Source organism: Capsella rubella, unplaced genomic scaffold (assembly GCF_000375325.1).
Source record: "Capsella rubella cultivar Monte Gargano unplaced genomic scaffold, Caprub1_0 scaffold_4, whole genome shotgun sequence".
Taxonomy (NCBI): domain Eukaryota; kingdom Viridiplantae; phylum Streptophyta; class Magnoliopsida; order Brassicales; family Brassicaceae; genus Capsella; species Capsella rubella.
Genome location: NW_006238920.1, coordinates 10406629 through 10427766, shown reverse-complemented (window position 1 = coordinate 10427766; position 21138 = coordinate 10406629). Strand labels below are relative to the sequence as shown.

Here is a 21138-nt window from a genome sequence, read left to right as displayed (position 1 = left end):
TCCACTCCACACAAAAGAAGAAAGAAAATGGGAAACTCTTTGATCATCTCTCTTCTCTCCATCTTCCACTTGTTGTTGGTCTTTTGGGGATCCTCAGTCAATGCTTACTGGCCACCATCACCTGGTTATTGGCCTAGCTCCAAGGTTGGCTCCCTCAACTTCTACAAAGGTTTTAGGAATCTTTGGGGTCCTCAGCATCAAAAGATGGACCAAAACGCCCTCACCATCTGGCTTGATAGAACCTCAGGTACTCATTCAACTCTTCTCGTTTTTCTGATGTGTGTATTTCAACTTTCAAGTAGTGGGATGTGATGTGAAGTTTTATTTTCTTTCCATATCAATAATGTATATTGGGGTTTGTAATTATATAGGAAGTGGATTCAAGTCAGTAAAGCCATTTAGATCAGGCTACTTTGGAGCAAACATCAAACTCCAACCTGGCTACACTGCTGGAGTCATCACTTCTCTCTATGTGAGACTCTCTTGATTTAACTTACTTTTTCTAATTACATTTTAGTGATCATAATTAAAATTAAAATTTTTTGGCAGCTTTCAAATAATGAGGCACATCCAGGGTTCCACGATGAGGTGGACATAGAATTTTTGGGGACAACATTTGGGAAGCCTTACACACTTCAGACGAATGTGTACATTAGAGGAAGTGGTGATGGCAAAATCATTGGTCGTGAGATGAAGTTTCGCTTGTGGTTCGATCCCACTAAAGAGTTTCACCATTATGCTATTCTTTGGAGCCCTAAAGAAATCATGTAAGCCTTCGATCTTCCTCTTAAATCTCTCAATATAACTTTTAGATATTTTTCTTGTTGCATCTAACCCTTTAATATCTATATAACTATACACTATAGTTATATATATATATATATATATATATATATATAAGATCCGTGTTCTTACGGGAAGATACGACAAACTCATTTTTTGGTCACGGACTTAGGTGGATGTATCTAGAGCCGTATAGTAAACAAAACAACAATATACGTTTCTTAATTTTTTTGTTTTGTTTTATAATTGGGAAAAAGATCTTTCCCCTTATGTTGCATTATTCGGGCACGAACAAGAAAGAGACAGAGACCGTACGACGGTGGGCAATTATACTTAATTTTTTCTTGTAGTTTTATAAATAAATTATTTAATCTTCTCATGTGTTTTATTTGTCTTGGCCTAAACCAAAGTGCCAGCTTTTACTAAAGTTTTAAATTCTCTTAACTAAGTATGAGTCCTTTAAGCCTATGAGGTGCGACCACATCAATGGGGACATACAGAATCCACCTACCAAATTTAAGCATTTATATTTATTTTTACTATATATATATTTTAAGCATCAGAATGTTACTATCATGAAAACATACATAGTTTAATCTGGGCATATTCCTTATTGAGTAAACTATTTCATATGTTAAAACTAATATTTGATATATTTGTTTTTTCCTTTGTATGATTCAGATTTTTTGTGGATGATATTCCCATAAGAAGATATCCAAAGAAGAGTGTGTACACATTTCCTTTGAGACCAATGTGGCTTTATGGTTCCATATGGGACGCTTCTTCTTGGGCAACCGAAAATGGTAAATACAAAGCTGATTATAATTATCAACCTTTTACTGCCAAATACACCAATTTCAAGGCGATCGGTTGCACCGCCTACTCGTCACCACGGTGCCGTCCAGTGTCGGCCTCACCATACCGTTCTGGCGGGCTAACCCGACAGCAATACCAAGCCATGAGGTGGGTTCAAACACATAGTATGGTATACAATTACTGCAAAGATTATAAGCGTGACCATTCTTTAACGCCGGAATGTTGGCGTTAGGAAAATATTTTGAGGAAAGTCCCAAAGTTTGAGAATTTTAATTACATCAAAGAAAATACCACGAAGAGCTTGGTAAAAATTTTGGGATTTTTTTTTCTTTTTTCATTATTATTATTGTTAAGTGGGTTGTTTGTTTCACGAAAAATAAAATTTTCTTTTTTGGCTTATCATCTTGTGTAATGTAAATGTATCCAATATCATAGTGTTTGTCAATTGTGATCATAAACAAAACTGTTTGAAATGTTGTCATGTTATTCCATAATACATATACCATGGTCACACGTAACTCAACTAAATATATACAAAATTACAAACTATCAGGTATCAAATCTGTGACATATATTTTTAAGATTTCTTCTAATAAAGTCTATTAATTAACCAACTTCAGTTCATCCAATTCTGTTTTTAATAGCTAAAAGTCTAAAACCATCACCACCTTATACTATAAAGCTCTAATATAATGTTTGGTATTGTGATATTCAAAATCAGCAAATATGTCTATGTATCTTTCACATTTTTAATGCATCTATGTGCAAATGAAATTCACATTCAGGGAAAACAGTCGACAAATGTTTCAAATGCATTTGAAAGAAATAAATGTCATGACGAAAATGACAAATCAGAGATTGCAAGTTACAACGGATCATTGTGAAAAATATAAAATTCATTCGATTCTTTTTCAAGCTAAAAGTTTTTGGATGTGACTGATAAGTAACCGTTAGACTTTTCTAGTCGTTACAACAGTTCATACAGTATTGTTTTACTAGTTCTACATTAAGGATTTTATCGATGGAATCAAAGGGACTTTGAAGGATACATCTAATATGGATTCAATGGTAGCATTGGTAACGATAATAATTATTTTTTTGTTGTATATTTTATGGTGTTCATAGAATCTAACTGTTACTGTACAAATAATAATTTCAAGCCATCCATTGAAAAAGACAAAAAAAAATCTAAACCTTCTCTAAATCAATCAAAACACAAAGGAAAAGGATGCATGATTATTGTTGATTGATTAAGATACTATGAAATAAACTAAATGTATTGTATTCACTCATTTTAAAGCCACTTATCTTTTTAGATATTATAATAAAAAAATTATGAAAAATTCATGTATCTCAAATATCAAAATAATTGACAATAATAGAATATGTAGAAGTGTTCAGTCCATTTCAGCCATCCTCTCAAACCAAACCAAAAAAACAAAATTCACTTATATGAAAACTGAATTGAATACAAATACGAATGAAAATGCTTATACATGCTGGAATGTTTATATTCGACAAATTCAAACTAACCTTACCAAATCAAAGAGAAAATAACCAACTAGAAACTTCAAATTTCATTGATTAAAGTCCAAATGCGAACCAAGCACTGATGCATACATACTAAAGGTTAACTCTTTAAATAAATAAAATTTGCTATTAAGGAATTTTTATTTTCTATTATAATATTTTCTAGCCAGATCATCAGTATACAACAATAATATAAATCATGCACGTAGTGGCCATCACACACACTCGATAAAGATTAAATGAATATAAATGGACGAATACGACTAAACAATGTGAAGTAGCTTTATATGCGCATATTTGGTAGATGCGTACAAGACAACTGAAACACCAAACATTCGTTAAGAAAACTAGCCCACAAAGCCATCTCAGTGACCCATTCTTCTCTTTTTCTCCCTTGGTATTTTATGATAATGTTTTGACATTCAATTATTTATACTAAGGAAAAACATGTTACTCTCTACTTGCTTGCTGTTTATGATAGTGTTTCTTAGTTGCATATTTGACTGGAGATCGTAAGGAGTTAAGATGGATTCATTCCATCAATATCTTGTAAATTTTGATTAGACAAGACGACGACATATCTGTCAATGATTTTGGCGTAAATAGTTTTGTTGTACTTTAAAAACATTTGAACTGTAAGAAATTTCTTACAGAATCAAAGTAGCTAGCTAGTGATTGTAGAAAGAAAAAAAGTAATGTGCTTCTGTTCGAAATATTTGAGAGAAGGATCGGTGGTGTGCAGTTAAGTTTATATCATGGACATTTATGCGATGGCAGAGTAAGGCAATGGACTCAAAAAACAATGAAACCATGTGAAATTTATTATTGTGAATTCTTAAGTATTTACTTCTTTCATACTAGCTAGCTAGTCAAACATTCTGAGAGACGTAAAGTTTGAACAAAATACATCAGAAGATGTTACTTTGCTTTAACATTTAGTTCAGGAAGCTAATTTCTAAAGCCAACAAATTTTGCACTTTAATGTTTATAAATCGTGACATAAGAAATCTTATGTCTTCAATGGTGATATTGACAGTACTGTTAAACTGTTAAATCAACAAAAAAAAAAAAATACTCCTCATGTAAAGTCATGCATCCTCAAAAAAGAACACTACCCCAACGTATGAAATTTAGTGGAGGCTAACATCATTATTATTTATGGTAAATTTAAATATTCCTAAAAACACTATATACAAGTAATAAGTACACTGTATTATGGACAGTATACTACAAATATGCAATAAATATCGAAAAAAACAAACACAAAAAACTTTAAGGGCTTTGGAAGTTCCACGTCGAAATGATTTCATTGGACATTGATGAGATCATGAGATCTGCAGATTATATAATAGTGGGCTAGCCCTTGTCTTTGAGTTTCGACAGACATTGTCTCCTTTTTAGCCATTGTCATTTTCCCCTCTCTCTCTCTCGATCTCATTCCATGTTTTGTGTGTTTAGTGGTAATTTCATTCATAAGTCCCTCATCTTATATACCATCATACAAAATGTATTTTTCAACTTTCAAGTTATAGATAATCAACTCGTGGTGATCAAATAATCGAATCATTTATCTTTGAGCTTAAAGTACATGTAGGCTTAGCTTATGTTGTCGTACATACTTCAAGTCTCCAATCTCAATGCATGTAAATATGTACGTTAATCAAAAAAAAAAGTGTTCATAACTTTCAAGTTCTACCAGATATATAAAGTTAAACCCAAATAAATAGCAATACCGACCTTAGCTCAGTTGGTAGAGCGGAAGACTGTAGTAGTTGCTGTAATCTTTAGGTCGCTGGTTCGATTCCGGCAGGTCGGATTTTTTAGTTTCTGACCCTTTTTATTTTAAGTTTTAAATCTTTATCTACACAAAACAGGCCTTGGGCCTTAATCAAGTATTCAATATCATGGGCCGATAAGTCAAAGTTTGAAAGTAACTTTACGCGGTTGCGCTGAAGAGAAAAACGACGACGTTTATACTGGTGAATCCGTGTTTTTGACTCGACGGTTTTTTTTCGTAGTTGGAAAGGCTCGAAAGGGGAGGGTCAATTTTGTAATTTTCGCACCACTTTTTCTTATTTTGCATTTTTCCAAATCCACTTTTCCATTTTTTTCTTTCTTTTAGAAAACCCACTTTACGAAGGAATCAAATCGACTCGACTCGTTTTTCTTAAATCCGCCATAGATCCAACATACACCACCACCGTCGCATCCGGGTTCGAATTGTCCAGCTCGAGCTTTTCCGCGTTTTGCAGTTTCTTCTTCTCCGTCTTCATCTCCTTTTTGTCATGCTGTTTCAAGCTGTTTAGGGCTGGCTCAAAGTTTGATTTGGGAGAAATTTGAAATCCTCCTTTAGGATTTTGAAATATGGCTAGGGTTTATAGTAATTGGGATAGGCTTGTTCGAGCCACTTTAAGAAGAGAGCAGCTGAGGAATACAGGTCAAGCTCATGAGCGGGTTAATAGCGGACTTGCTGGAGCAGTTCCGCCATCACTTGGTCGAGCTACAAACATCGATGCTATCTTACAAGCTGCTGACGAGATTCAGTCTGAGGATCCTAATGTCGCTAGAATTCGTAAATTTTTCGTTTTTGTTTTACTTTTGAAGTTTCATCTCTTGCTTTTTTTTTTTTTTGTCGTTTTGAATATTGACACTGGTTTTATCTGTTGTAGTATGTGAGCAAGCGTACTCTATGGCACAGAACTTGGACCCTAACAGTGATGGTAGAGGTGTTCTTCAATTCAAAACTGGTTTGATGTCCGTGATTAAGGTATTTTTCTTGGACCCTTATATGTCAATTGTTGCGAAACGAAAAGAAAATGCAATTGTCTCACGATGTTATATCTGTAGTTGGTGGTTTCAATCATATGCATATAGCTGTGTAAATGGATCCTGATGCTGTGTCTGTAGTATAATTGTTCCACTATGGTTACCATTTGATATTCATAATTTTAGGTGCAATCATTCTTTCTTGGTTTTTATTTTTATCTTATGTCAAATGGTATGTTTACTTGTTCTGAGTCGAAGGGGTTTAATTTATTTTTCAGCAAAAACTTGCAAAGAGAGATGGTGCTTCAATAGACCGCAATCGTGATATTGAACGACTATGGGAGTTTTACAAACTTTATAAAAGACGGCATAGAGTGGATGATATCCAGAGGGAAGAGCAAAAATGGAGGGAATCAGGAACAAATTTTTCTTCAAATGTGGGAGAGTATGTGCATCTTTAATCCTTCTTATTTTCTTCATTTTGGTCAGTGTTTGGATTATATCCCTTGAAAATGACCGAATTTCTAAAAATCTGAAACATCCGTCTTGAATTGTGTTGATGCATGTTCTTCATTTGGCAGTGGTTTCTTGGTGTAGATTAGTTTTTTTGGTATTATAAGTGATCTTGATACATATGAATTTATGATTTCCTCTGGTCAATTTTACGGATGAGATTCTGTATACTGGAGAATGAGATGAATGTTGTCTTACTTTACCTTTTTTGATTGAACAGTAGTTTCTCTCTTTCTGTAGGATCTTGAAGATGAGGAAGGTCTTTGCCACATTAAGGGCCTTAATTGAAGTGTTAGATGTCCTAAGCAGAGATGCAGATCCAGGTGGTGTTGGGAGATCTATAAGGGATGAGGTGCGTATCTCGCACCTGTTGTTGCTTCTCGTAATCCCAAAGAATTTAATCTTCTTGTTTCCTGTTTTGCTGATGCCAAGCATTCAAAACTCATACATAATACTCTGATGATTGAAGCTCTTTGTTGAGAAGTTGCTTCTGATTGAAGGGATTATAATTGTTTCCTATTTTCATTAAATTACTCCGTAAAATATCATGTTATAAAAGTATCTTGGATGGGTTAATTGATATTTTTTGTTTATGTTTTCAGCTTGGGCGAATTAAAAAAGCTGATGCAACTTTGTCTGCGGAACTTACTCCTTACAACATTGTCCCTCTAGAAGCGCAATCCATGACCAATGCAATTGGAGTTTTCCCTGAAGTAAGTTAAAACAAGAATGAAATTCTTTATTATCAGTAATTTTAGCTTTTTAGGTGTTTCTTACTCAGAAAGAGCTCTATTGTCTTTTTTAGGTGCGTGGTGCAGTACAGGCGATCAGATATACTGAACATTTCCCTAGGCTTCCCCATGATTTTGAGATTTCAGGACAACGTGAGGCAGATATGTTTGATTTACTGGAGTACATCTTTGGGTTTCAGGTACAGTGGTAAATATTGGATCAAACTCGTCCCTGATTCTTTTTTGTTTCACTTACATTTTATTTGTCTTGAGCACTGTCTCAGAGAGACAATGTAAGGAACCAACGGGAGCATCTGGTTCTCACACTTTCAAATGCACAATCTCAGCTTAGTGTACCTGGCCAGAATGACCCAGTGAGTTCTTCCTTATGACCGTAATATTCCATTGTGGCATACTGTACTGAGAGACAGCTATGTTTTTCACGTTGGTTAAGAGGAAATCTTCTTAATATCTTGACCTTTTTTCAATCTTTTCATGTAGAAAATTGATGAGAATGCAGTCAATGAGGTTTTCTTGAAGGTTTTGGACAACTACATCAAGTGGTGCAAATATTTGAGGATACGCCTTGTGTACAACAAGTAAATTTTTGTCTATTTTCTGGTAATGGGAATACTGGCTTAGTTCATGTGAATTATTAACTTCGAAGTTTTCAGGTTAGAAGCCATTGACCGGGACAGGAAGCTGTTTCTTGTTTCTTTGTACTTCCTTATCTGGGGCGAAGCTGCTAATGTACGGTTTCTTCCAGAGTGTGTCTGCTATATATTTCACCAAGTAAGATACCATCTTGTTGCTGATTATGCACCAACTTTCTGCTATCAGTATACTCTTGTTTTATATCTTAGTTTGCTAGGTGACTTTTTGTTTCGTTCCTTGCCGAGGAAAAATCTAAATGTGTAGGTTTTATAGATTTTCTTGTTAGTGTTGTCCTGCTGTTCATATCTTTTCTCATCCTATAAACTACATAACTAAGCCAAGAAAAAAACTTGTCTAAATCGCCGTAGCATATGATCGTCTCTGCATCTCAGTATTTAGCTTATGTTAAAGCAACCAGCCTGACCCTTATTCTGGAATGATGAAAAATGAAGGCCCATGTGATCTTGGATTTTACACCCAATGCAAAGTTAAAATATATCTCTTCTCACACGTTACCTTTGTTTGTTAGATGGCCAAGGAATTAGATGCAAAATTGGATCATGGAGAAGCTGTCCGCTCTGACAGTTGCTTAACTGAGACTGGTTCTGTATCATTTCTTGAGAAAATTATCTGCCCTATATATGAAACAATGTCAGCGGTGAGTCATTGCTATTATAATTTTGTTTTGTGCATCTTTTTATTCTTTGGCATAATAGCTTTCCATTTGACAGATTATGTTTCTTCCCCCATTTTTGGTATGGTTATACATATTTTTACTTCTAGGCAAAAATGATAGTTTGAGACTTTGAGTTTCACTCAACCAGAGCTTTTGGAAAAATAGTTTGGTTATTTTTAGAGTATCTATCACTTGTTAAAAATTTCTGTGTTAAACCCCATATCACTTAATTTAGTAGCAGTTTTTGTAAAGGAAATTTTCACAACTTCAAGTGAGTTTTGCGTACAATCTTCAAGATTCTCCCAGTCAGTTTCTTAACATAGATGTTTCTGGTTCTATATTTGAAAGTATTTTCCTACCTTGTTTTTATATCAGATTTTCGTTCTGTTTCTGAGGTATAGCATTTTATCTAGATGTGGATTTATAGTGTCTTCCATTACTGTTTTGTTTTATGGTCGTGTGAGCCCTTAGATTGGCTATGAAACTTAATCATGTAGGAAACTGTTCGAAACAATGGTGGGAAAGCTGCGCATTCTGAATGGCGGAATTATGATGACTTCAATGAATACTTTTGGTTTGTAATTTACTACTACTATTATATTTCTAGTATAAACCTCGTTTCAAGTAGTCTAACTGTGTTTGTTATATTTAGGACACCTGCTTGCTTTGAGTTAAACTGGCCAATGAAAACAGAATCACGCTTTTTAAGCAAACCTAAAGGGCGGAAAAGGGTGAGTCTTGTTCATATTGGAAAAGTTCCATGAGTTTATGTTTCATTCCTTCTTGGTTTTGCCCACTAATCATCTGTGACCTCTTAGTTCCTCTTGGCTTCAAGTTCATGAGTAATCTGGTTGAACTCTTACATTCAATATAAACAATTGTTTAATGGGTCTTGTCCAGTTGCGGGTGCTTTATCGTAAATTGTTAGTTATTTTCTCTCCACTTCTGTTTGGGGGAATAACTCGAATGAGAATTATTGTCCAACAATTCTAACTCAGAAGGAGATGGATGTAAAACACTGCATAAAACTTGTTATTAGAGTCATTCATTTTCTCCATCAGTTATTGTCCAACCCATATAATCATCCAACATTTTCAACTTCTGTCTTGTTAATATCCATATCTCTGCAACACCTTTGACTGGTCCATTTTCCTGGAATTCAATGTAGACGGCTAAAAGCAGCTTTGTTGAGCATCGGACATACCTTCACCTTTTCCGAAGTTTTATCCGACTTTGGATCTTCATGTTTATTATGTTCCAGGTTGGTGTGGTATCTATGAACAAATTGATGCTTAATTTTGATAATTTTCCTAATTGTTGTTATTATTTTACCCATTCACAGTCTTTGACGATTATAGCCTTCAGAAAAGAGCGTCTAGATATAGATACTTTCAAGATCTTACTCAGTGCTGGGCCTACATATGCCATCATGAACTTCATTGAATGTAAATTTCTCTGATTGACTATGTTGGCTTAGTATTATAAGACTCAAAAGTCAAATTGTAGATTTGTACGTACCTTGTTGAATACACATGCTTGTTATTGATTCAGGTCTTCTTGATGTTATGCTTATGTATGGCGCCTACAGCATGGCAAGAGGAATGGCTATATCCAGGCTGGTTATCAGATTTATTTGGTGGGGCTTGGGCTCGGCATTTGTTGTATATGTTTATGTGTACGTATCCAATTTCTCCACATGAACTATTTCTTCTTGATAAAATTTGTCTACAAAAGCTAACCTTTTCTGAAACAAATATTGCAGGAAGGTTCTGCAGGAAAGAAATAATCAAAACCAAAATGATTTATCCTTCCGCATATACATTCTAGTATTGGGTAGTTATGCCGCTCTTCGTGTTGTCTTTGGACTTTTAGTCAAACTTCCAGCGTGCCATGCTCTGTCAGAAATGTCTGATCAATCTTTCTTTCAGTTTTTTAAGTGGATATATCAGGTATTACTTTTGTAAGACTTTAGATAATTGACAAAAAGCAACATGAAGTATGTTGTTGATACTTCTTATCTCTTTCAGGAACGATATTTCGTTGGACGTGGGCTCTTTGAGAAATTAAGCGATTATTGCAGGTTTGTCTACCTGCCTCTTTGAACTATGTAGATTGTTATTCAAACAGAAGTTCATTGTATTTGTTAGTGGAAGTTCTTAACTCTGCTTGCATTAGTTGGCTAATTGAAACACATTTTTAATCGAAATAGATGAACTATCGGACATATAATCAATTATATTGCTTAGGGAGATTTGGCTTTAGAAAAAGGAAATCTTTTTTTTTTTTGTCATCGTAGGAAAAAGAAATCTTGAATGTGTCAAAGTGTCATTTTACACCTGATAAAACCTTCCGTTTGCACAAAAATTGTTGGAAAAGTTGAGTGACTGTTTTAGAAGGTTACAATTGATTTGAAATCTTAGTAACATTTGCTAGATAAATTTTGGTTCCAGAGTTAGGATTTTTCAAACTTTTTCCTCTATATTCAGGTATGTGGCGTTTTGGTTGATTGTCCTGGCCTCCAAGTTCACATTCGCATACTTTCTCCAGGCAAGGATGTTTCTACAGTTGTATATTATTGTTCCTGTGCTGAATACTGTCTTTCCCCATTATTTTTTTTCTTGTTGTCTTCTTCTGTAAATACTAATAGTACCTTTGTTCCCGTGCAGCCTGGCTGTAAATTGTATCTGGTTTATTAAGTAACCAACAAGTGTGTGTATATATTGCACTGACTGTTAAATCTTCTTCATGTTACAGATCAAACCACTCGTTAAACCCACCATCACTATCATTGATCTTCCTAAATTTCAGTATTCATGGCATGACATTGTCTCACAAAGTAAGTACATATATGCTTAGGAACTCAAATCAGTATATTTGACTGGCTGTTTATATCTACTTGAATTTAAATATGATGTGATCACACGACTTAACAAATAACTCAGTAACCTGGCGAGGTTAGCTATGTATTTGATTCAGTTGGCTACATCTGTCGAACTTTAACTCAATTATAATAGAGTTGTATCTGATCACTATAATACAGACTATAACTTGCTACTGATTGCCGTTTTTGATAATGTTGCTCATCTGTGACTCTGCTACAAATAAAAAATTGGCAGGTAACAATCATGCGTTGACCATTGTCAGCTTGTGGGCTCCAGTTGTGGCGGTGAGCATTTACCTTATTCGTCCTCATAAGCTCATATTATAACTGTTTTAAGATGCTTTTTCATAACTATTTTTCATTAACTTGCGTCCTTTAAAAGTTCCTAATCTTTGCATTTGCTATTTATGTCTAGATATATCTAATGGATATTCATATATGGTACACACTCTTGTCTGCCATCATTGGTGGTGTGATGGGTGCAAAAGCTCGTCTAGGGGAGGTATGAATGTTCTACTGTTCTTGTTACAATATTGTGTGCTGTTTCATAATGCTGGTCCCCTTACTAACCATGTTCAGTTATCTGTCTATTTCAGATACGCTCCATTGAGATGGTTCATAAGCGTTTTGAGAGTTTTCCAGAAGCTTTTGCCCAGAACCTTGTCTCTCCTGTTGTGAAAAGGTAATAATTTATGTCTATTCTTATTTCGTAACATTTCTGTGACTTTAATAATATTGCTGTTTTATGATTAGTGGTATACTAAAATATTTTTTTGTTGGGCTCCCTTTGCCACCTAATCTCCGTTGTGATGATAAATTTCAGAGTACCATTTGACCAACATGCTTCTCAGGTTAGTATTTAAACTCTCTGTCTTATCACTTAGTGTTTAACAGTTATTTTTGCACATTGCCTTCCATCTTTACATCTTTGTCCAAAAATGACTCAGTGATAACAATTATATGTTGACTTTTGGGGTTGTTGTACACTAGCTGTTTTGGCTGCAGTGGCCATTCCTTTTGTATCTTATACTTATAACTCTTGATGGGAAATCTAAAGTAGTTGATGCTTATATTTGGCCGCCTAATATTTTGTTCTCTCTTGATACTTCACTTCGTATTCCCCTTTTCCAATTCATTTCTATTCGGTTTTCTTACTGTTTCTCTCTTTATATTGTCTCCTTTAATGCTGTGGATGTTTTATATATTGTCAGTCGTTTGGTTAATCCTAAAACTTTTCTTTTTAGGGTAATGATCTATTCTTAGAACGTATTCCAATTGTTTTTTCAGGATGGTCAGAGTATGAACAAGGCATATGCTGCAATGTTTTCGCCGTTTTGGAATGAGATAATAAAAAGCTTGCGAGAGGAAGATTACATCAGTAACAGGTTAATAATTCTTTTGCTTTTGTGTTTTTCGTTTTTTGCCATTTCGTACAACTCATACTCATACATTTAAGGTCTTTGATTGCAGGGAGATGGATTTACTTTCTATTCCCAGTAACACGGGGAGTCTTAGACTTGTCCAGTGGCCCTTGTTCCTTCTCTGCAGTAAGGTACAGTTTGTTAATTAATTTCCTCCTTTAATGTTTAGAGTTCAGATATGACATTTTTCTCTCCTGTGTTAATTATTTTGGCTTCTTTTGTTTTTTAGATTTTGGTAGCCATTGATTTAGCCATGGAGTGCAAAGAAACACAAGACATACTTTGGAGACAGATATGCGATGATGAATACATGGCATATGCTGTTCAGGAGTGCTATTACAGCGTTGAAAAAATATTAAATTCCATGGTTGATAATGAAGGAAGACGATGGTCAGTCCTTCAATTTGATTAATTCTCAATGTTTGTTTGATATGCCAATATCATGTTTTGTTAACTTTACATTTGACATTATATATGCCTCTTTTTTACTCTTGGTAATAGGGTGGAGAGAATATTTTTGGAGATCAGCAACAGTATACAAGAGGGTTCCCTTGCTATAACTCTTAATCTTAAGAAGCTTCAGTTGGTGGTTTCCAGATTTACTGCATTAACTGGGCTTTTGGTACGCCTTCTCTGGCTTAATGTGACTAATAATTTTTTTTTGTTGGTAGAAGGTTTAAACATATTGGATAACATACCAATTATGCCAAACACTCTTCTGTGAATTATACTGCTTTCTTAAATTCATAATGAATCTTCTCTTGGTGCCTGTTTTGTTTTCTTACTTTAGCTTTATAAGCCTAAAATAGAGCAACAGAAAATATGCCCCTCTTTGGTCCTGTTAGGAGCTGGGCCTGTGTGATGCTTAGACGCTCCTTTTCTTTCTTTCTCATGTTTGTGTTCTCTTACTTTTTCAGCGTCACTGAATTTATATTATCTCTCATTTACTTAGAAGTCTCTTTGCATCTGATGCTTAGATTATAACTGGACATCTGTCACTACTTTTATCTAACTAAATTTTATGCTATTGGTTGTTAGAATCTCAATTGTTTCATCTTGTTTGCTCTGGCTCCTTAATCATTATCTACGAAACATTTACATGTCCCAGATTCGACAAGAAACTCCAGCTCTTGCAAAAGGTGCTGCAAAAGCTATGTTTGATTTTTACGAGGTGGTAACGCATGAACTTCTTTCACATGATTTGAGGTATATTGCTAGCTTTACTTACTCAAATCTCAACCCTATTGGCAACCATCATGGAAATTTTTTTTTATGGTTTCAATTATATGCATCAGGGAGCAGCTTGATACATGGAATATTTTAGCACGGGCTCGTAATGAAGGGCGTCTCTTTTCTAGGATAGAGTGGCCTAGGGACCCAGAAATTGTAAGCCCTTCTAGAAGAAGCAAGTAGGATGTTCATTCTAAATCCTGGTTCATCTGGTCTTATGCAAATAATATAACTGTTATAATTGCAGATTGAGCAGGTCAAGCGGCTACACCTTCTTCTCACTGTGAAGGATACTGCTGCCAATGTCCCAAAAAATCTTGAAGCAAGAAGAAGATTGGAGTTTTTTGCAAATTCCTTATTTATGGATATGCCCCAAGCAAGGCCCGTTGCTGAAATGGTACCATTCAGGTATATGTGGTAGCACTACTTGACATTAACTTACAATCTTTCCTCCAATTTAATATATTTATCTTTAAAATGTTTCTTCGAACAGTGTCTTCACCCCATACTACAGTGAGACTGTGCTCTATAGCTCCTCAGAACTGCGAAGTGAGAATGAGGATGGGATATCTATTCTTTTTTATCTTCAGAAGATATTTCCTGGTTTGTATCTTCTACTTCTAGGCGTGTGAGGTCATTCCTTGTTCAATATAGTCAGTAGCTAAGATCTATCTATTTTTTGATTTAGATGAATGGGAGAACTTCTTGGAGAGGATTGGTAGGTCTGATTCAACAAGGGATGCAGATCTTCAAGAAAGCTCAACCGATGCGTTGGAGCTTCGATTTTGGGTATCTTATCGTGGACAGACTTTAGCAAGAACTGGTTAGAAACAATCTATATTGATTATCACTTCCAAAATAGTTTCTTAAAGATACATTTACATTCATTAGTTTTAGGTTTTAATGTGGAAAGTTGGTGTTTGGAGTGCATAATTTAAATTTTCTTCTGACTGTAAAGTGCGAGGTATGATGTATTACCGAAGGGCTTTGATGCTTCAGAGTTTCTTAGAGAGACGGGGCTTGGGAGGTACATATTTCTTTTCTTTTTTTTGCAGCATTCCCTTATAAGGAAAGGCATATCTGTAAGAGCAGTTTTTTCCGTTACAGTGGATGATGTCTCTCTGACCAACATGCCACGCGGGTTTGAATCATCACCTGAAGCACGAGCTCAAGCAGACTTGAAATTTACGTATGTTGTGTCATGCCAAATATATGGTCAACAGAAACAGCAAAAGAAACCAGAGGCTACTGATATCTTACTTTTATTGCAAAGGTGTGCGTTAATTTCATTATTTGCCCCTTATTTAGTTCTGCTTATAAATTCTGAAGATGTAACATTCTAGTCATGAAGTTTAATATCTTCGAGGAATGGGCTAAATGGTATTTCAGTTCGTCCCATTTGTTAGTTGTTTGTTCTTCAATTGCCAGATACTTAGTCAAAGTGTGACCTTGCGGTTGTTCAATCTCATTGGTTGACTTTATTATGTAATCGTGATTTTGATGTACTGTACATTTGATGTAATCTCTAAATTCTCTCATTAGCGGAACATCTTTTGCTGAAAATATTTTAGTCATCCCATGTTTCCATTTTTTCTCTTGCAATTAGATACGAGGCACTTCGAGTTGCTTTCATACACTCCGAGGATGTTGGAGTTGATGGGAAGAAAGAATTTTATTCTAAGCTAGTAAAAGCTGACATTCATGGAAAAGATCAGGTACAAGATATTTATACTGACGCTTTCAAAGGTTAATTGGTCAAATTAGTGTTAGATGTTGAAATACGCCAAATCAGAAAATTTTCACTTTGTCTAAATAGTTCTCATTTTCTTTATCTGGATTGATGATTTATTGCACTCAATAAGTTTCACTATTCCTACAGGAAATTTATTCAATCAAACTTCCTGGAGATCCTAAACTTGGGGAAGGAAAGCCTGAGAATCAAAATCATGCAATCGTTTTTACTCGTGGAGAAGCTATCCAGACCATAGATATGAATCAGGTTTTTCATCACTTCTTTTTCATGGTTTGGCACATTTCCAAATTGCCATTGAGAGTAGTAGTGCAGTTAAGCTAAACCTGTCATGTAATTGGTCAGATATTGATTTTCTTAGATTCCTAAGGTCTGCTTTGGCCATCATCAGGTTGCTCCTTGTCACTTTTCTTCCTCTCATTTAAAAAGGATTAGTAACCAGGAAATACATGAATAAATGCTGTAGCAGCAATGTGTTGGTTCCTTCCTTATCGTGGCACTTCACCAACTTTCTTCTTGATACACTATATTCCTCGTATTCTTCAGGACAATTATTTAGAGGAGGCAATTAAAATGAGAAACCTACTCGAGGAGTTTCATGGAAAACATGGAATTCGACGTCCTACGATTTTGGGGGTTAGAGAGCATGTTTTCACGGGAAGGTTCGCAGTTCTCTCCTTGAAATATTAATTTATGTTATCATATGTTTTATTTTTAATCACCTTTTACATGGATGTTAAATTGATATTGCAGTGTCTCATCACTGGCATGGTTTATGTCCAATCAAGAAACCAGTTTTGTGACTTTGGGTCAGCGTGTCTTAGCCTATCCACTTAAGTGAGTATTCTTGCTTCAGATTATAACTTGCACAACAGGGTTATAACCTACATTTCATTTTGATTTTGATTTATTTATTATGGAGCTTGTTTCATGTTTTAGCATTCTTTTCATTTGCTTGCAATTACTTGATAAATGAGTTTTTCACTCGCTTTCCGGTTTATTGGATTGTTTTTATTTAGTCTATAACCAATTTGTTCAACACTAATCTTACAGAGTTCGAATGCACTATGGGCATCCAGATGTGTTCGATAGAATATTTCACATAACTCGTGGTGGAATCAGCAAAGCATCCCGTGTTATTAACATCAGTGAAGATATATATGCTGGTATGTTTAGTAGATGGGCTATTTTTGATAAACTTAATAATTTTTTGTTGCAGTATATATATATATTTTTAAACATTCTTGATTGGTGTTTACATCAGTGTAACAGTCTCAATGTTCTCATTTTTAATAGAGTTTAACTCTGTAATATCTTTGGACATGATATGTTCTTTAAAAGGCTGAGCTTTTTACCTATAAACAATGACAATATTTGCAGGATTTAACTCGACACTCAGGCAGGGGAATATCACCCACCATGAGTATATTCAGGTCAATGATTGCTTGCATTATTTGTTTCTTCACTTAGCTTTTATCTCATATCGATCTGAGTACATGATCCATTTCTTTCATGTAGGTTGGTAAAGGAAGAGATGTAGGACTCAACCAGATTGCCCTATTTGAAGGGAAAGTAGCAGGTGGAAATGGAGAACAGGTTCTTAGCAGGGATGTCTACAGAATTGGGCAGCTGTTTGACTTTTTTAGAATGATGTCGTTCTACTTCACAACAGTTGGTTTCTATGTCTGCACGATGGTACTTTTCATTCTCTTGTTTTTTGTAAGTTTGTTTCCCCCCATTATCACTTGTAGTAAAATATTTCGTTGATGCAGATGACCGTCCTTACTGTGTACGTCTTTTTGTATGGAAGAGTTTACCTGGTATGTTATGAAGCCTTCTATTTTTTCTTTTTATCAGTTTTCTTCATTACAAAATGATGGGTAGTTTTTGCTCCAAAATGATGATGGATAGTAGTTGCTCTCTAAAACGTGTAGATTAGTGTTGCTTACTGCAGTTTTTTAAGTACAACCACATATTATTTTAGAACTAGAACTAGAAATATATCTTAGGGCAACATGGTTTCGTAGTATTTGACCCCACTTTTTGAATATCAAAAGCATATTGCACTATACAATTGGGCATCGAACTTTGGTTGATTGACCTTTTGACATGGTTAACATTTTTTGGAAAAGCATTGTTGCATTATTATTCTTTCAATTTGGTTAAATTATGCGCTTTGTTTTTTCTAATATCTATTGTCTTTTTATTTTTTAAGTCAGTTCCCTTGCCTCCTTTGATATAATTTTTTTTTGGTCTTTCCTCAGGCCTTTTCTGGTGCTGATCGTGCAATTTCAAGAGTAGCCAAACTGTCAGGTAACACTGCGTTGGATGCTGCTCTAAATGCACAGTTTCTGGTCCAGATTGGAGTCTTTACAGCCGTCCCTATGGTTATGGGTTTCATACTTGAACTTGGGTTGCTGAAGGTTGGTTGATCTATTCTCTCTGGTTCCTTTTGGACCAAATTGTTATGCTTACTGTTCATGTCTTTTTTTTTACTTCTATGATACATATTTTCTTTCTTGTTCCTTGTCTCTACACGTTGGACACAAATAGCCTTGAGAAAGCTCATCTACTGAAGTTTTTTTCTTATATCACAGGCTATTTTCAGCTTTATTACTATGCAATTCCAGTTGTGTTCTGTCTTTTTCACATTTTCTCTCGGGACGAGGACTCATTACTTTGGACGTACTATCCTTCATGGTGGTGCAAAGGTATGTATACTTGATTGTATACAAGGCATAAACATTATTGTTCTTTTCTGTCTTTTTTTCTTTAAAACCTTTTTCAAATTTGTGTTGTTTTATAAACAGTATCGAGCAACTGGCAGAGGCTTTGTGGTTCAGCACATCAAGTTTGCCGATAATTACAGACTATATTCTAGAAGTCATTTTGTTAAAGCGTAAGCCCAGATCTTAATCAGTTGCTTGTTATTATCCCATGGCATGATCTTGACTCAAACAGTTGGAATAACAGCTTCTAAAGTCAAATAACATTTATCATGTGGATGATTAGTGAACTGATTTTTGCTGACTAATGAGAGTCTCTTTCGTTGCGCAGTTTTGAAGTAGCTTTACTGTTGATAATATACATTGCTTATGGGTATACGGATGGGGGTGCCTCTTCGTTCGTTTTGCTAACGATCAGCAGTTGGTTCCTTGTAATCTCCTGGTTGTTTGCGCCCTATATCTTTAATCCTTCTGGATTTGAATGGCAAAAGTTAGTACTGTGCTTGTTATTTAGTCTTCATATCATTTCTGTATTCAATTTATTTATGTGGTGCCATAGATGGCACTATATCTTAAATTTTCTTGGATAATGACCTCTAGGACTGTTGAGGATTTTGAAGACTGGGTCAGTTGGCTTATGTACAAAGGTGGAGTTGGGGTAAAGGGAGAGCTCAGTTGGGAGTCGTGGTGGGAGGAAGAACAGGTCTGTCCAATATTTTTGTTTTGATGTATATCTTATTCCATATATGTTAAGTCTTTTTTTGTTTGTTTGTTATTATTTGTGTTTCATTATAGGCGCATATCCAAACATTAAGAGGAAGGATATTGGAGACGATTTTGAGCTTGAGATTTTTCATGTTTCAATATGGCATTGTGTACAAGCTCAATCTCACTAGGAAAGACAATTCACTTGCGGTAATGCTAGCTTTTTATTGTTAAGTTCACTTGAACTGGATATTTGAATTCTTTTTTACATTTGCTTGATTGTGCATTTGCTTTGTAGGAGCTTACTACACTCCATTACATTGCTTCTGCTATTATTGCATGAGTGCCTGACTGAATCCTCTTTTTTGTCTGTTTGCAGCTCTATGGCTACTCTTGGATTGTATTGGTTGTTATTGTGTTCTTGTTTAAGGTGTGTACTAAGATTCATTAGGTTTTTCTCCAGATTTGTTTTTTTATTTATGTAATCCATTCCTCTTTAACTTTTTATCATGTCTCCTTGTTACTTCAGCTTTTCTGGTATAGCCCCAGGAAATCGAGCAACATTCTGCTGGCATTGCGTTTTCTCCAGGGAGTGGCTTCGCTCACATTCATCGCCCTCATCGTTATAGCCATTGCATTAACAGATCTCTCAATTCCAGACATGTTTGCATGTGTCCTTGGTTTTATTCCAACCGGTTGGGCTCTACTGTCTCTAGCCATCACATGGAAACGGGTGCTTAAGATCCTGGGCTTGTGGGAAACGGTCCGTGAGTTTGGGCGTATTTATGATGCTGCAATGGGTATGCTCATATTTTCTCCAGTCGCTCTTCTTTCATGGTTCCCTTTCATCTCCACGTTCCAGTCTCGTCTCCTCTTCAACCAAGCCTTCAGTCGCGGCCTTGAAATATCCATTATCCTCGCCGGAAACAGAGCTAATGTTGAGACCTGATGAAAAAGAAGGGAAGGGGAAAGTTAGTGTGGAAGTAGAAGAAGGATTTAGATATTTTGTTTGTTGGGATGTAAATGAGCTTTGTAGAGTTTGTAGAACGCCATTGAAAGCTCATCAGACTCATGGTTTTTATCTTGTTTGTAATCTTGAGGTACTCTGTTTACACTGTTTATTGTCATAGGTTGAGTAATATTCTGATAACTTGATTTTGGTAAAATTAAGATTTGTTTATTATCTGAAAATCTTTGTTCAAAGCTCCAGTAACTATCTAATGATCTCTTGTTGAGGGACTCTTCTGAGTTCCTGTAACTATCCAATTGAAGATTATATTAGTGAAACTCAGTGGGTGTGACTGTCATGTGTGTGTAATGGTCGTATCGGTACTTTTCATTTGTGCCAATGGGGTTTAAGTTACTTTGGCTCAAACGTAGCACGCGGATTATGTAATTCGTCATTGACCCAAATTGGTTTATATACTGCATTAAAAATTTTAGGTTAACGGTCATCATAATTGATATATAGTCACAAGGAAAAGATCAAGTGGGTTGTTGTATAAGACGTACACAAAAATGACAGATAAACATCTTTGTCTCAGAAAATTTAATACTTTCATGTGGAATTCAGTATTGTGAGGATTCGAAAAGTAAGAGTTTCTTACAAAGTAGTTTTTGGAAAAAGTAAACTGTAAAAGAATTTTAATATTAGTTAACATCTCACATCTCACATCGATCTGGTTTATTAAAAAAAAAAAAAAAAAATACAGTGTTATCACGTTTTCAAATGTAATTGGGTAGGACTTGTCATTTGGCTTTAAATCTCCTATAGCCCTCACTTTTAGGAGTAGACTGACTGGTAAACGATTCTGACTAATTAAATACAATATTGTAACATACGAAATTGCTCTTCACCAATAATTCTGAATGGAAGAACAAAAGCTCATTACTACTGATCAAATAAATTCATAATTAACGAATTAAGCTTTAATTCCGATTTGATTTTTGAATTAC

At 35.1% G+C, this 21138-nt stretch overlaps 3 protein-coding genes and 1 non-coding gene across 4 annotated transcripts; 3 read left to right on the top strand and 1 right to left on the bottom strand.

Annotated features, from left to right (window-relative positions):
• Nucleotides 1-2074, top strand: LOC17888692 (probable xyloglucan endotransglucosylase/hydrolase protein 32). Its single transcript, XM_006294497.2, has 4 exons — nt 1-247; nt 372-472; nt 550-767; nt 1465-2074. The coding sequence occupies exons 1-4, from the start codon at nt 28-30 to the stop codon at nt 1829-1831; spliced, it is 906 nt and encodes a 301-aa protein (XP_006294559.2). The 5' UTR covers nt 1-27; the 3' UTR covers nt 1832-2074.
• Nucleotides 2075-4861: 2787 nt separating this feature from the next.
• On the top strand, nt 4862-4945 carry TRNAY-GUA. The gene is given in 2 exon segments: nt 4862-4898; nt 4910-4945. It is a non-coding gene; the product is annotated as a tRNA-Tyr (tRNA).
• Nucleotides 4946-5100: 155 nt separating this feature from the next.
• LOC111831105 lies at nt 5101-5409 on the bottom strand (the record flags this gene model as incomplete). The annotated part of the gene is given in 1 exon segment (XM_023784637.1): nt 5101-5409. A coding segment is annotated over 1 exon segment (309 nt), but the record flags the coding sequence as incomplete, so codon positions are not given.
• LOC17889716 (callose synthase 10) lies at nt 5352-20365 on the top strand. The gene is made up of 50 exons (XM_006293492.2): nt 5352-5701; nt 5799-5896; nt 6174-6340; nt 6649-6760; nt 7011-7121; nt 7214-7339; nt 7424-7513; nt 7641-7738; nt 7814-7931; nt 8323-8451; nt 8967-9043; nt 9122-9200; nt 9638-9730; nt 9812-9914; nt 10021-10144; nt 10232-10418; nt 10497-10549; nt 10956-11016; nt 11224-11305; nt 11586-11635; nt 11766-11852; nt 11947-12032; nt 12174-12201; nt 12638-12735; nt 12821-12902; nt 13001-13161; nt 13273-13393; nt 13880-13977; nt 14067-14157; nt 14249-14409; nt 14495-14604; nt 14690-14824; nt 14960-15028; nt 15109-15274; nt 15608-15716; nt 15881-16000; nt 16298-16413; nt 16505-16588; nt 16805-16917; nt 17132-17184; nt 17270-17446; nt 17524-17571; nt 18016-18174; nt 18349-18462; nt 18562-18650; nt 18809-18967; nt 19078-19180; nt 19273-19392; nt 19562-19612; nt 19712-20365. Exons 1-50 carry the CDS (start codon nt 5494-5496, stop codon nt 20129-20131), a joined length of 5694 nt encoding a protein of 1897 aa, XP_006293554.1. The 5' UTR covers nt 5352-5493; the 3' UTR covers nt 20132-20365.
• Nucleotides 20366-21138: the final 773 nt, after the last annotated feature.

Bases quoted from the DNA above. Each gene is read 5' to 3' on its own strand.
- LOC17888692 (XM_006294497.2), top strand. From the start codon at position 28: ATGGGAAACTCTTTGATCATCTCTCTTCTCTCCATCTTCCACTTGTTG. The intron at 473-549 runs GTGAGACTCTCT...ATTTTTTGGCAG, and splicing joins GAGTCATCACTTCTCTCTAT to CTTTCAAATAATGAGGCACA. The intron at 768-1,464 runs GTAAGCCTTCGA...TGTATGATTCAG, and splicing joins TGGAGCCCTAAAGAAATCAT to ATTTTTTGTGGATGATATTC.
- LOC17889716 (XM_006293492.2), top strand. From the start codon at position 5,494: ATGGCTAGGGTTTATAGTAATTGGGATAGGCTTGTTCGAGCCACTTTA. The intron at 14,158-14,248 runs GTAAGCCCTTCT...TTATAATTGCAG, and splicing joins GGCCTAGGGACCCAGAAATT to ATTGAGCAGGTCAAGCGGCT. The intron at 19,393-19,561 runs GTAATGCTAGCT...GTCTGTTTGCAG, and splicing joins GGAAAGACAATTCACTTGCG to CTCTATGGCTACTCTTGGAT.